The 14,443-nt window shown below is 36.7% G+C and overlaps 1 protein-coding gene across 1 annotated transcript; it reads left to right on the plus strand.

The window, feature by feature from the left end:
• Nucleotides 1–6,346: 6,346 nt before the first annotated feature.
• LOC146137961 (hemocyanin 2-c chain-like) lies at nt 6,347–13,058 on the plus strand. The gene is made up of 8 exons (XM_083394175.1): nt 6,347–6,472; nt 6,958–7,116; nt 7,234–7,340; nt 8,128–8,269; nt 9,057–9,246; nt 9,759–9,888; nt 11,820–12,029; nt 12,659–13,058. The coding sequence occupies exons 1-8, from the start codon at nt 6,394–6,396 to the stop codon at nt 13,049–13,051; spliced, it is 1,410 nt and encodes a 469-aa protein (XP_083250301.1). The 5' UTR covers nt 6,347–6,393; the 3' UTR covers nt 13,052–13,058.
• The last annotated feature ends 1,385 nt before the right edge of the window (nt 13,059–14,443 follow it).

The following is a 14,443-nucleotide window of genomic DNA, read 5'->3' on the forward strand; positions in this document are numbered from 1 at the left end:
TTTACTTTTTTGCTGATTGCCACTGTTACTAAACGAAATTTAAATTTGTTCACCCGTGTAGTAGTAGTCTTTATTGTGCAGTCACAATGCGTCCCTTTGAATGCGACGCATACGCAACAGATCAACCAATGGAGGGTTGTTAGTTTATCAACACAGCAAACACCTAAGTGGGTTAATTGCCATAAGCCTATAATCTCAAAGTTCTTATTATCATTAGAAATTTATTACGAATTGTTAAATAGGTTTAGGTTAGCGATTTAAAAAAAATGTTTTTGCATTTCGAATTTGCTTTCAAACAATATTAATATTCTGCATATGTGTACATTAATCGGGTTTGTTGTCATGATGTATTTTTTTTATTGTTAGTACTGCTAAGCAATGGCGATTTCTGTCAAGACAGTGTTTCCGCGCATTATGTCAAAACAGAGTTAGGTGGAGTGGAGAGTTTAGAGAAGTAATCGTTCGCGTGCTGGCTTCGCGGGTTTGTGCGTGGTGAAAACATGTTGATTTTAGGGCGGCTATAAATTGAGCATAATATGATTTTGAAAACGCCAGTTTTGATTCGTGAATATTGCAGTAACACATTATGGTTTGATAAAATATTTTAGGTAGATTTGTATAATGCCGATATTAATAATATTTATTAATAAAATAGAACTCACAGTGACTTTAGTTATATGTTACTTATTAAACGAATATGTTATTAAAACAGGTGACCGAAACATAACTAAAAAGCCGTTACAAGGGTATAAAAACGAAAATATAATAAATGATACATATTAAAGGATTTTGCTGTTGCATTGAGTCACAATAGTAGCAAGAAAAACCCGCGTTTCCTCTATGGAAACTTACTGACTAATAATGCCATTAATTCGGTAAAACTAAAGGAAGACCTAGGTCCTAGAGTCTGAGACACTAATTGCCCAGAAACCATCTCCTTTTGATAAGGGCCAGAAAAACTGTGACATTTTAATTTGCATTCCAAACGAATTTATTTATATGAGATATCCAATAGTCCTCTTTAGGATTAATTTGGTAGCTTTTAACGTTAAGACAAAAAATCGTCTAGACCAGTGGTTCTCAAAGGGGGCCACTTGGCTCACTTTGGGGGGAATTTTAAATTTTGGGAAGGAAATTTGTTCCAGGGAGGTATTGGAGAGGAAATGTGGATGGAAATGGCTCACTTTTTTATTTGAGATTTAAAGCATATAACTAACTACACAATGTTTAAATGGGAACGTTACTTACTATACTTAGAGTAGCCTATATACGTGAAGACAATTATGCTGCTTTAACTGCGTTAACTTACGTCATATTAGACGCTTGGTTTACAATATATATTGTTTCATCACAGTAAGTAAGTTCACTAGCACCAGGTGTCTGTTTTATCCTGTCTGTTTGTTTGTTTTAGCATTGTTGTAAATACGTAAAAGGAAAGAGAGGGTTGAAAAACATAAGGTTATCCAGGTCCGGTATATCTTTTAAATTCTGCAAAATTCCGAAGCAAATGCTCAAAAGCGGCTTTTACCAATTTATTCATTTAAAAAATATCAAATGTGATTGGATCCACAATTTTGGGCTAAGTATGACAAATTAGCGGTTGCAGAGCAAACACTTCTTCCATTTCCGACTACATATTTAGTTGAATGTGGTTTTAGTGCCATTACAGATATTTTAACCAAAAACAGGAACACTTGACATTTACAAACGCGGTGATCTTCGTGCAAAACTGACATGCTTTGTGAATACCTTCTGTATATTTGGTTCGGTAAAATTGTTCTTTGCATTTTTGTATTGTTTTTTTTTAATTATACTTTACTTTTGTAATGTTCACTGTTATCCCTGAGATAAGTCATAAAAACGCTCCTTGCACATCATATCCAGTTTTGGCAATATTCCTTTTTTAGATTTTTTGGGTAGGAATTAACATTGTTCAAGTCTGTAAGGGAGGAATACAAAAAAAACTTTGAGAACCACTGGTCTAGACCTTTACAAAAATATTCGTGTAGCTTATAGAAAACCCGACAATAGTCCCGTGGTTTGGTCTGATTAGTTTTAACTTAGGGATCCGTAAGCTTGTTATCTTTTAAAGGGGGCCCTTGACTGAAAAAGGTATCGAACCACTGGTCTAGAACGAAAAGCATTTCCCGTTGAATCAAAAAGGTTGTGGTATTTTTATTTGCTTGAAAAACAACTTTCTTCATATGCGATATATCACAGTCCTCTTTTCATTTATTTTTGTTGGTTAAGTATTTTAATTGTGATAGTTTTAAGCGTGAAGTATTGATTCAAAATTACTTTCTAATTGACTTTAACCGTGATAAAATGTCCGCTTAAAGGTTACCTTATTGATTTAACTTTTACACATTGAATTGAATTTAAAAGTTCAACGACATAAATCGTCTGGGCGTTAAACATGATATTCGTGTAGCTTTATATCGAAACCCTGAACACGGATTCATGACTTGGTATGGTTAGTTTTAGGTTGGGGCTCCGTAAGCTTTACATATTTTTAAAAGGGGTCCGTGACTATAAAAGGTTGGGAACCTCGGGCTTTAACAAAAGTTCTTAAATATTCCTGGTAAAAGCCTTCTGCGTCGTAAGTCCCAAACGTTTACCGTTTTGACAATCGCAATGACGTACTCGAATATCCTTAGGCCTATCCTTTGTTCCCATCACTTGTTTTGGACAGGTGACCGCACGTTTGTTAAGCGATTGTCAGTTAACAATGTTAGCGCGCAAATGGGGATTTTGTTCGTTACGCAAACGCGTTAAGTGTGCTTTGGTCACATGTAAATTTGGAAAACGTATCTTTACATCGCGGCATAGAGCTGCGGGTTTTGCGATTTTTAAGAGAATTTGAAGACCCATGTGTAAATCCTATGGTAATCGATTTTGTTGCTAACTTATGTAAGGGTAGCGAGAGCACCTTTAGCTTCCCAAGGTTTTATCGATAAGTTAGGCGTACAATTGACATCTGAATAAACTAAGAATGGCACTAACCGTCGCCTTTCGAATAATATTAGGTATATAAAGGTAATCTGTTTTGACCGGGCGAGCCGCACTGTTTTATTTTGAACCGTGAGATAAGTTACAACAACTTCCTCTAAAAATGATCGACAATCACAGCAATCTACCCACAGCCAAGCCTTTATACTCGGTATGATAGAAGTTTAAACCAGCGATTCAAAGGTTGTTTCCAGGTATTTAATTATTTCGTGGGAACCTTTAGGTTTCACAATAACCGGAATTACCCAGCGAGCAAATCAGTGCTACTCAAAACCGTGGTGTACGCGCAGACAAAGCGTTGTTGCAATCAACAAGCTTATTGGAAGTTTTTTTTATTTAAAATCAAGTTTTCAAATTAAAATATCGCAATAGGAGTGATGGTTTGTAAATTTATTTAGTGTAAAGTCGTTTATAATTGTGGTTTAATGTCTAAAACAATGATGTATATATGTTACGAAAAACACATGTGGTATGTTTTAAAATATCATTTCATGTTTAAGCCATAATTCGAATTACAGGTTAGTTTTAGTGAGTTTAGTTTTAAACCTTAGTAAAAGTGGTATAGTTGCTGTCAACTCACAACAAGGCAATAATTATGTTGGAACGTTAGGTTAATATCAATCGCAATTATTTACATTAACAAATTGAAATTAGCTCAGAGCGTTGCTTGGCAGGCACCAATGCGTGCCGATTTGAAAAGTAAAATTTTTACAAAATGTAACACGACACGCTTGTTGGAGTACGATTTTAGCTTTGAGTTTGACCAAACAATTTATCATCATAGGACGATATGACGACACGGTATGAAATTTGTGCTTACATTAAAGCTTATTCATCCAGTTAGCGGTTTGCCTCTGTATTTATAGTATGTGTTAGCCTGAGCAATTAAACAGTAAACCGTGCATTTGATTGGGAATAAGGCAAAGTTGTAGAACTGAATGTTAATAGTAGGCGTGTTTTGGCTGCATTGACAAGCAGAATCCGGTTGCACGACGGCTTTAACGAGGCGTGCCATAGCAATGCGGGCCGCTATTAGTTTGCCTATTCATTTTAAGCAGTCAATTGCTGGAAATGGCGCTGATAGATGTGCGCGAATTGGTGCTTTAGACAAAATATTTTTAAGTGCTTTTATTGTAGCCGAAACTTTCGGTAGGGGCGAATTTGGTTTTTTTCTTGCGGAGAAGGTCGGAAAAAACTTCGCTTCATACGTCTCACGTTACGGCATATTGTGTTGTCATAGTGCAGCAATCTAAAATAGAATGCTGTTCTAAAACGAAGATATAACGGTTATATTGCGAAGTTGCCCTGTTTTGCGCAAAGCAATCTAACTAGACAAGGTAGCATTAGTTGTATTTGGTATAGATATAGAGAGTTAAATATATATACAGAGTTAAGCTGTGGAAACATAGACAATATATAAAAGATAAAAAGACTGCCTTGAATTGGGTAAAACATGGTACAAAGTCTGAAAAGATACATACGAAGCTAAAAAAAGACTTCGCTCCAATGCCCCTTACTATTAAGCGGGTTTACGTTGTTATTGCTGGTGCTGGTGTCTAAATGGCAGTATGTTCGACGTCGTATTTTATTCCGAAAACTGGGTAAAGCGTACGGCCGTACCATGCGATACATTGGCGTCATTACTATGGTCCAACAAACCAAACTCACATAATCCAAACATACAATGTAATGATTTTTTCGTTGTTGTGCCAAAATTTTCTGTCAGGTAGGCTATCTTAGTTAGGTGGGTTAGGAAATCACTCTTTTTGTGATTTTGATATGCCTCATTTAATAGATAGACAACTAATATACTATTACATCGATAACTGCCTTAAAATAAGTAAAACCGCCGAATTTCACTACCAACATATAGATTTAATATAACCTAAAATTTCGCATTTTTACCCAAATTTACAAGTTTTGACAAAATACCAAAGGGATTTCGTTACCCGCCCTATTAGTTACGCTTGCCTGTTTCTATTTTTTGTTTAAAAACATTGAAGCTGGAAAATATTGCTTTTGATCTTCATTCATCTCAAAGCTTAAAAGTTTAAATTACCTAGGTATTGGATCGGGACCATGTTTACTCTTTTACGAGTATACAAAAAACTAATCGACCGATAAATTTCGTTTTGAAGTTGTGTATAATAAAAGAAGTCTCGTTATTTAGTAACAGCAGTTTATACATTTTTTCCGAAGTGTGGTATAGCGTTTTTTTCGTTTTTCTGTTATTTAACTTTGGTTTAAATGTAGCAATGTATAAGGCCACATTATGGTTGATATTCAACTTCACATTTGTCATCGCTGCAAGCGAAAAAGGTAAGATGTGTTTTAGAAGAGTGTGATGTATGGTACTGAGTGACAGTTCGTAAAACTATAAACAACAGCGCTTCTCAGGAATCTTGTAACTTGCGATTCTTGGGCGGTTGCACAAGGTTACTACAAATGCGAATGGATTTTTAAAGGTCTTAAATAACACCAGCACAAGAAATTGATTTTATTTACTTTGTTCGAAAAAACACACATTTCCCCTAAACGTCAGAAACGCCTGTTTTATTTAGAAAATAAAGCAATAACAAGTAAAAGTGTTTTTGAAAATGAGCGTTTTAAATAAATTGCTAAGGGCTTAAAAGAAACTTACTACAACCTCAAACGAAATATTGTCGTATTGCGTTACGGCATGATGTGTCTTATAAGCGATAATAAGCGAATATTGTCACCATTAAAAACATTGCGCTTCTTTATTTAGTGAATTTGCAACCATCTAAATTAGGGTATAAGCACCTAAATTATCAATCCGCTAAAAAATATTTGCGAATATACTTAGCATGTAGTTTGGTCATTTTGTATTACCGGACCAAAGTGGCCCTGGTAATGTTTGGCGTTTTCGACAAAGCTTACAGGGTGCTGCCTAAGGATGCCACTTTTTAATAGTTACTCCTTTTTTATCTAGAACCAAACGCAAAGGGATCCGAAGATCACTTAAAAAAACGTTTTAATTTTGTATTCAAGTTTGGTAAAGAGAAAGGGTATGCAAAAACTGCTTGTAAAACTTCATTGAAAACCTGTAGAAAATATACTCTTTCCAGTCTCAACCAAAGTCAAAATTATATCTAGTCTTGCAAGCCTGTACGAACCGGTAAAATACAATGCAAAATTAAACCGTTAAACAATTCGGGTTCAGATGATGGGGAGCCACTGTTGGTATACGGCAACTTCAGGCGGCATGCATTCCGCGATGAGCCGGACGACCACGCAGTTCCCTTGCAGGAAGGCTCATCAGCGTCGCTTGCGCGCGCCATCATGCGGATAGCGCGACGCAAGAAATGCCCGGGTGACCAGTTCGCTTACTGCAACGTTAAATGCGGCCAGGGCCATCTGTTAATGAAGGATAGTGGCTGCTGCCGGTGCACCTGCAGAAGAGGTTACGTCTTGGGTGCGAATGCGAAAAGCTGTCATCCAGGTAAGCATTGCATTTTGCTGCAGACGGGTTTTACTAGCTCGCACAGCTAGCTTCTGTTGCACCATTTCGACGTATTAGTTAAATAGTTTTTCCTCCGAAAATTCCGACTGAATTAAAAAAGAATTGTTCAAGTCTTGCAACGCTAAAAATATATTTAAAGATTTACTTTATACAATCTTACATAACTTATAGTGTGCTTTGTTAGATTACCTAATATAGCGAAACATCACAAGAATGCCTTAGATTTCTTTCTATGGTTTCTAACCTTCCATAGTTTCGCCCCTTTACCAAAGTTTTTTAGAATCTAAAGACAGTTAATTCCTTAACAAAATTTAATGCTTATAAATCAATGGTATATATAGCAGCGCATAAAACATTATTTTACAATCCTGAAAAGGTTATTAATATAGATAGTCCAAGATACTGCTCATTCGATATACGTTTTGCCACTAGTGGTCAATAATACAAACGGTTTTGTTGTGTAGTTTCCTGGACGACATGGGGCACTTGGTCCACTTGCATCACCTCGAATTGGGGAGGTTTGCAGACCAGGGAGAGGATCTGCAAGCACGAGGGAGTGACCAAGAACAGCCGATGCGTCGGTGCGGGGAGTGAATCGCGGACTTGTAGCAGCGTAACTCAACGTGAGTTGAGACAAAATAATTTTAGGCTATAGAATGTGTTTCCTTAACTTAATCTGTTTTTCCAAATGTACAATTAAAGGCGCCGACAAAGCTCGATCAAGTTGTGTTCGCTTATAGCTTACAGAATACGCAAGAACGTGAGATACCTGACAGATGCCGACAAGCACGACTTAATTCAGGCGTACACCAAGTTCAAAAACGACAAATCGTCTGACGGATTTATGGTAAATGGCTTATTGCATCACAAAGTTGTTTAATCTGTTTATTATAATGAATAGAAATATTTCGTCACTGCTTTAACTCTTTTCAACTAGTGGTTCGATACAGAAAATACAAAATAATATTTCGGACCTCTTACCAGGATTTATGCAACAGCGGTACACTATAATGCAACAAAAAACGAAATTGAAACCACAACACACCACTTGTGCACCATGTCGATTTTTTCGATTCATAATAAAAACTATACACAAACAATTTCTTCACGAAGTTTACTAGTAAAACCAAAACCCTAAAAAAACTTTCGGCAGCCTTGAGCATTAAACCACACCCCAGTGTGCCGCGGCAACCCCTTAGGAACCAATGGATTATATTCTTAAATGCTCTTTTTAATGCTAGACGTAAACAAAGGCATTTGTTTCATAGATTTAATTATTTTTTGTGAGATTGATATAAAGAGTCATAGAAGTAATATTTGCAGAACTTAAACACAAAAGTATTTTGGCCATACCCGATAAATGTATTGTATGAACATAACTATAGGCTACCTAAGCGTACAAACCAGGGGTGTCCAACTTAAATGCCGACGTGCGAGTCTTTATTTTATACAATGGAAATTGGCTATATAACAAGCTGAGTATTTTTTTAACAATTAGCTGAATAACAAATTTAGTATTTTTTTTTTTTTGGGGGGGGGGGCTTGTGTGCCATTTTCTATTAGGTCGCGCACGCGTGTTTGGACACCCGTGGTATAAATTACTGACGCACGAATAATATTTTGTGTGAATTTAGTACACAGCAGGGTGGCACGGCTGGCCGTATGAATGTCCTTGGTACAAGCGCCCAGGCGGACACCACAACGGGCATTGCAGCTGGCACGGACATCCGTTGTTCCCAGCTTGGCATCGGCTATTTACTTTACAACTGGAGTTGGGTACGATACGCTATTTCTTGAACCTGAGTGGATTGCGCAAACGTTTTGCAACAAAACTGTTTATGCACAATAACTTCGGGAGTTAGTCCGTGGTTTACAGTAGGTTGTGTGCTTGAAGTGTTCACCAAACTACCTAAAATATCCAAATTGCCTAATTGTTTTGATCGGTTTTCTAACAGGAAATTAAAAATAATTTTGAAAATAGGTATATTTCAAAAGACAACGTGAATCGACTAAAAGCTTGTGCAAAAATAGATATAAAGAAACCGAGTTAAAAGAAAATTATTTATCCCAACCAGTTAGCCCTGGGAAAAAAAGACAAAATGATTGTTAAGAAACTAATTTCTATAAAGGGTTTGATTCACAGGGACCGTCTAGATTTAAAAAACATTAGAAGCCCAAAACACACCATTCGTATTATAGATCCTAATCGGAATTTTTCGGTTAATATTGCGGCCTGTTCTATTAAAAAATAGCTCCTCTGGTATGAGCTATAATTGGTCTGGTCGTGGCGGCCTATTTAAATCTACGTATTTAGGTCAGTTTGTGACTAATTTGTTAACAGGGCTTACTGCTAAATATGTCTTAGCTGATTTCTATTGAGAAGTATATAAGGTAGTAGTAATACCTTTAGGCTCGTACAAATCAAAGTAAAATAAATATATGTTCGTTATTGTCATATTGTTGATATTGTATCGTAGCCATGATTGAAAAACACATAAAAAAATTAAGTTAATGCTAGAAACAAACGAAAAAAAAATGCTAGAAAACAAACGTTGTTCTTCAGGGGCACACAAACACCTGAAGAACAAAACACTCGGATTGCCCTACTGGGACTGGACTGAGAAAGGTTGGAAGCATCTTCCGGACTTGATTCGTCACCCTGAAATATTTGATCCCGTTATCAACAAATACGTGAAGAACCCATTCTATTCGACGCTAATACCGCAACACAAAAAAGTCTACAACGAAACAGTGTAAGTTCAATCAGAGTATATGTTGACTGACAACGCAACAATCGGTGAAAATACAACCGATGCTCGAGTGAACCAAAGCTTTTGGTCTCGAGTGAGCATTAAAATCGCGTTCTTGCAAATACGCCATCTCCTTTTTAACGGTAAGTCAGATCCTAGCCTTGAACGTGGGCTGAATAACTTTTTAAGGGGTGAAAATGCCTCTAAAAAGTTATTTTATTTTTATTGGGTTTTTTAAGACCGGTTGCTGCGTTGTCGGGCGATCTGTACTAAAATTTCATGTTTTCATCAATAATAAAGTAAGTATAAATAACATTAAAAGAGACCTTAATAGACAAGCTGAAAAAATTCACTAGATTGTAACAAGTTTCCTTGATTTTTTTCTTTGATCTTCAGTCCTAAATCAGTCATGCATACAAGGATTTTCAATTCTGTTTCCCAGTGAGCTAACATGCTGGGACCGAGAGAAAACTATGTTTAATTTTATTAACCTCAGTTTCTATTTTTGTCATTAGGCGGACGATACGCGTGCCGAATTGGAATGCCTTATCTTGGAATAAGATTCTACTTCGTGGTGTGATTCGCGCACTAAACCTCCCAAACTACCAAACTATGGAAGATATGTTGGAAGGGCCTCATGACCAGGTATTCAATCATATTCAAGGTACACTTTGTTAAATTATTAGTGACTTACTCGTGCTTATTTATCCAACGACAGCTCGGAACATTAAGCTTAATATTGATTCAATTCAAGTGTAATACGGTCATCCTAAAATACCTTAAGCCGCTCAAAGTTGTGAAAAATTTATTTCTTGTTATAGCGATTCAGAGAGCAGTGAGTACTTTTAAACAGTGTTCAAAAAAGCAACTATGGAGTAAAATGCCGATGATGGAACAATGATATTTCGTATAGGCTTAGAGCGTATGGATAGTCTCCCTTTCCACCTTAATTTAATTATTCCAAACTTTTGTTGTATAAATCGTCTGGTAGACGAAATATAATTTTCGACCTAAACGTAACATAGATTTAAAAAAGTTTTAAATATCAAAGAACATTACTAATTGTATATTTCAAACGCCTGATTGTGTGCACAACTGATGATGATACAAGAAGGTATCATAACTTCTTTATCTAGATCAGGGGTTCCCAACCTGTGGTACGCGTACCACTATAGTGGTACGCGAAGGTCTTTCAGGTGGTACGCCAGTAGCTTCCGTTTTTCACAAAAACCTGGATTCACAACTTTTATATTTTGTTTATCTGTTTTTTTTTTACGAAGCCTATTCTAGTTACGTAACTATCCCTGTTCTTTCGTATCATTACGATTTTCAAAATACAGGTCATGTCGATTGTCAATAGGGGGCGCCAAGCAATTCTTAAGTGGGCGCAAGCTCTATCTTTAAATACATAAATTTTTATATTGATTTTATCAGTTTCATGTTGCGTTAGTTATTAAATCTGCGTATGCCACCTTATGCATAACATCAAAATTACACATGTTTAGAAAATAAACTGAAGAAAAATGATTCATAATTCGAACCTTGAGGCTACTTGTGTTTTAATATAATTTCTCGAATTTTGGGACAATATTTGCTACTTATTGCGACCTATTGGGGCTGTGTTTAGTCACAACAGTATGATATGTTGTAGAAGATTTAAGTTGTGCACCATGCCACCCTCTTCATAAACTGTGTTTTGTCAATTTTAACAACAAAACTACAAAAACATTTTGCGCTTCGCGCAAAACTAGGAAATACTTTTTTTACTCATAACTAATTGGGGGGAAATCAGACTTTTTGCGACAATTGTAATGTTATTTGCAGTTAATAGCCTATTGTATGTCACCACACTTGTTAAAACACGATTACCGCAATGTTTTAATTGTTTTACAACATGTCTGTCAAAATCAGCTCGATGTAAACCAGTATACCGAGCACGAGCAACTTTTGTGTGTCTCCCAAATTAAAGTTTAGCCAATACAAACCAAAAAACGCAATTTTTATCGCGCTTCGCGCCACGAGGAGTTAACTTTTCTATTTTTATGCTGTCTGAATGGTATTGTATTTGAAAAATACCGAATCTCTTTAATACTGTTGTTTAATATCTAAGTGTGGCACAAGGCACAGGACAATTACCGAAGGGGCGCAGTAAAAAAAAGGTTAAGAACCAATCTTCTAAAAGAAGTGGTACGCGTGGCAGTACAGAGCGTCCAAGTGGTACGAGATCGTAAAAAGGTTAAGAACCAATCTTCTAAAAGAAGTGGTACGCGTGGCAGTACAGAGCGTCCAAGTGGTACGAGATCGTAAAAAGGTTGGGAACCCCTGATCTAGATTCTAGACTAAGCCGATTTACCCGACCTTTTTGGCTTCGAGATTCATTATGAAACTATATTAAAGTTCACCTTTAAAACAACACAAGTATGAAAACCTCCGAGAACGACGCGTCACACCAAGGGTGGTCTTGTAGCCAAGAGTACTGGATTAGACGCAAGCTCAAAACAAATTGTTGAGCGAAATCCGGATGTACACGACCCGAAGACATGAAGCATATAAAAATGATTTTTGATCTCCCGTAGATCCACAACTGTTTGTGCGTCACTAAAGATCAAAAAGTCAAAGAGTTGTGTGAGTTCAGCATGTTGACGGTCAGCTTCTCGGCCTTCGACCCGATGTTCGCCTTGCACCACACCCAGATCGATCGCATTTTCTCGCTCTACAAGCGCTTGCACGAGGCGGTGGGCGACCCGGACTGGACCAAGACAAGTCTCCTTGGTTCCTACAGAGACGTAAGTTCGCACAGTGAGGAGTGGGTACACGATTTTATATGCGCAATTTCAGGCTAGCCGATGTGAGGGAGTCACTGATATAGCCGAAATCTGCGTTTTACCTCCAATAATATTGCGTCTCTTTTTTTGCTGGGCACTTTAACTATAAATGTTTTAATGGTAATGTCATAGATTCGACGAACAATCGCCCGCGATGAATAAATTAGAGTCTTAATTACTAAAAGACAGATTTTCAATTATAATAGAATGACTATAGTTTCACCAGTTACCAATTGATCTTTTCGTAAATTGTTATGTTTTCACATGTATATTCCGACGATTGGGTACCGGTAATGCTTCACGCCAATGCGGCTTTAATTATGATTTTAAAACACAACTCGTTCACACGCAAAAGTGTACTCTTTTTCAAATAGGTAAACAATTATACTGTGCAATACAAGCACAGGGGATTTTGTTATTTTTTTCACATTTGTTTATTTTAAATGCATAAATGTATGTTGCCTCCTCGAAATGGGAATATATATCAGCTTGATTTAACGAGTACTATCGCTATTTTTTAATTTAGGATGAAAATGTAGGATGGCAAGAGATTGGCATGATAAACATTTAAAAAAAATTGCATTCTACAGGCCGGCGTCAACATGACCTGGGTCTACAAAAACGCATTCGACTTCCCGCTTTCGCCCTTCTGCAACGCGACGATGAACCCGAACATTGTGACGCTCAATCACAAAGTATGGACCTTGCGAAACTCGTTCTACTACAAGCAGCTCTTCGGCTACGAGTACGACACTTTCGATTTCGACAGCTACGCGTGGCAGGGCTTAAAAGAGGACTGGAAACTTCGCCAGGCCAGCCCTCACTACGGCGCCAAGCTGCCCTTTGTGTCTCACATGGCGCCACATCTCGGCAAGATAACACACCTCAACACATACTTTAGTGGCGACTGCGTTGTTCCGCCCATCACAACGAAAGGCTTTACCAGGACCGAAGGTCGTTGGAAGGAAATGGAGCGCAAGTAGCCCTAATAGTTACCACGATTTTTATGAAAAGTCGAGACAATGGCGTGCCTAACTTTATGTTAAGGTCCATAAAATCGATGATTTTAAATTAAGGTTATATTGAGATTGTACTGTTAAAGAAACGCGAAATTCTTACAGATGAATCTTGTTGCAGTGCGTAAAACTTAAGTTTCACGTTTATTTATTTTGATGCTGAAAATTTGTATTTCTTTTGAAAATTGGTTAAATACCTGAATGCTATAGGATATTATTTCATGTGTAAAATGAATAAACACGTAGCACACTTTGGTAATTTGTTTAATGTACATGCTATAGGTCAGTGTTTCCAAACAAGGGGAGAAGGTCCCAGAGAGTCCGGAAGTGCACTGAAACTGATTGTTAAGTTTCTGCGATAACTTGAAGGTACTAAAATGAAATAGATGCGTGATATTTATTAAATATTTGGTTATAAGTTCTGCTTTTTTACATTTTCGATGATCGTTTGTGACGTTTACCAAAACCCAGTGACTATAGAAAAAAGTTGTAAAAACTATAGAAAAATTTGGCAATAAAACCAACAAATAACAAAAAAGATATGTTTTGTTTAATTTTGTGCGTTCACTTTGCAACAAATCTTGTAGGCTTTCGTAACTCGTGTTCGCTAAAAACACCTCTTGAATGAACCACATAGACAAATTCGACGACAGTCATTGCTTTTTTGCCTTGACAGTACGAATACATTTACACTAATGAATAGGAAAACTATTCATTTTCGTATAGTACGAAATTAGCGGGTTAATTGGTCAAGTAGTTTTTTTTAATTAAGACACAACCTTAGTTGCGAAAAGATCACGCGTCGGCAACCTTTAGCGTTGACAGGGCTGTTTGCCATTAAAATTAAAACTGACTCTAAATTACAGAATATTTAACTAACTACAGAACAAAATAACCCTACAGATTTAATTTAAACGAATGCTTTCCAGCCTAATATACTGTGCAAAAATGTGCAACCCTAAACAAAAGCCGTCATGGGGAGTAGGCTATGTCTCTCATAATCACTGTAAAAATCGTATATAAGACTTTTCGGCGTTTAAACCATTCTGCACAATTATCTAAGAATGCAATGCAATAACATTAGGGCACTAATAACACCATTATTTATTTACATTATGTTTTTCTAAATCAATTTGCAGTGTCAGCTAGGCACACAAATGACAGAGCAAAGTGCGCCCTTAGAGCAGTAGGTTGCCTACCAAGGCTCACAAACGTTTTTAGACATGAACCACTTCTAAAGAATTATTAGGATTACGGACGCTCTATGAAAAAATTGATATAAATCCAGAATTTTATAAATAAATACCAATGAACTTTGAATCTCTAATTCTGGTAGAATTAAATTAAAAAATGCTTTGA

This window comes from Ascidiella aspersa, chromosome 7, assembly GCF_963924565.1.
Source record: "Ascidiella aspersa chromosome 7, kaAscAspe10.2, whole genome shotgun sequence".
Taxonomy (NCBI): domain Eukaryota; kingdom Metazoa; phylum Chordata; class Ascidiacea; order Phlebobranchia; family Ascidiidae; genus Ascidiella; species Ascidiella aspersa.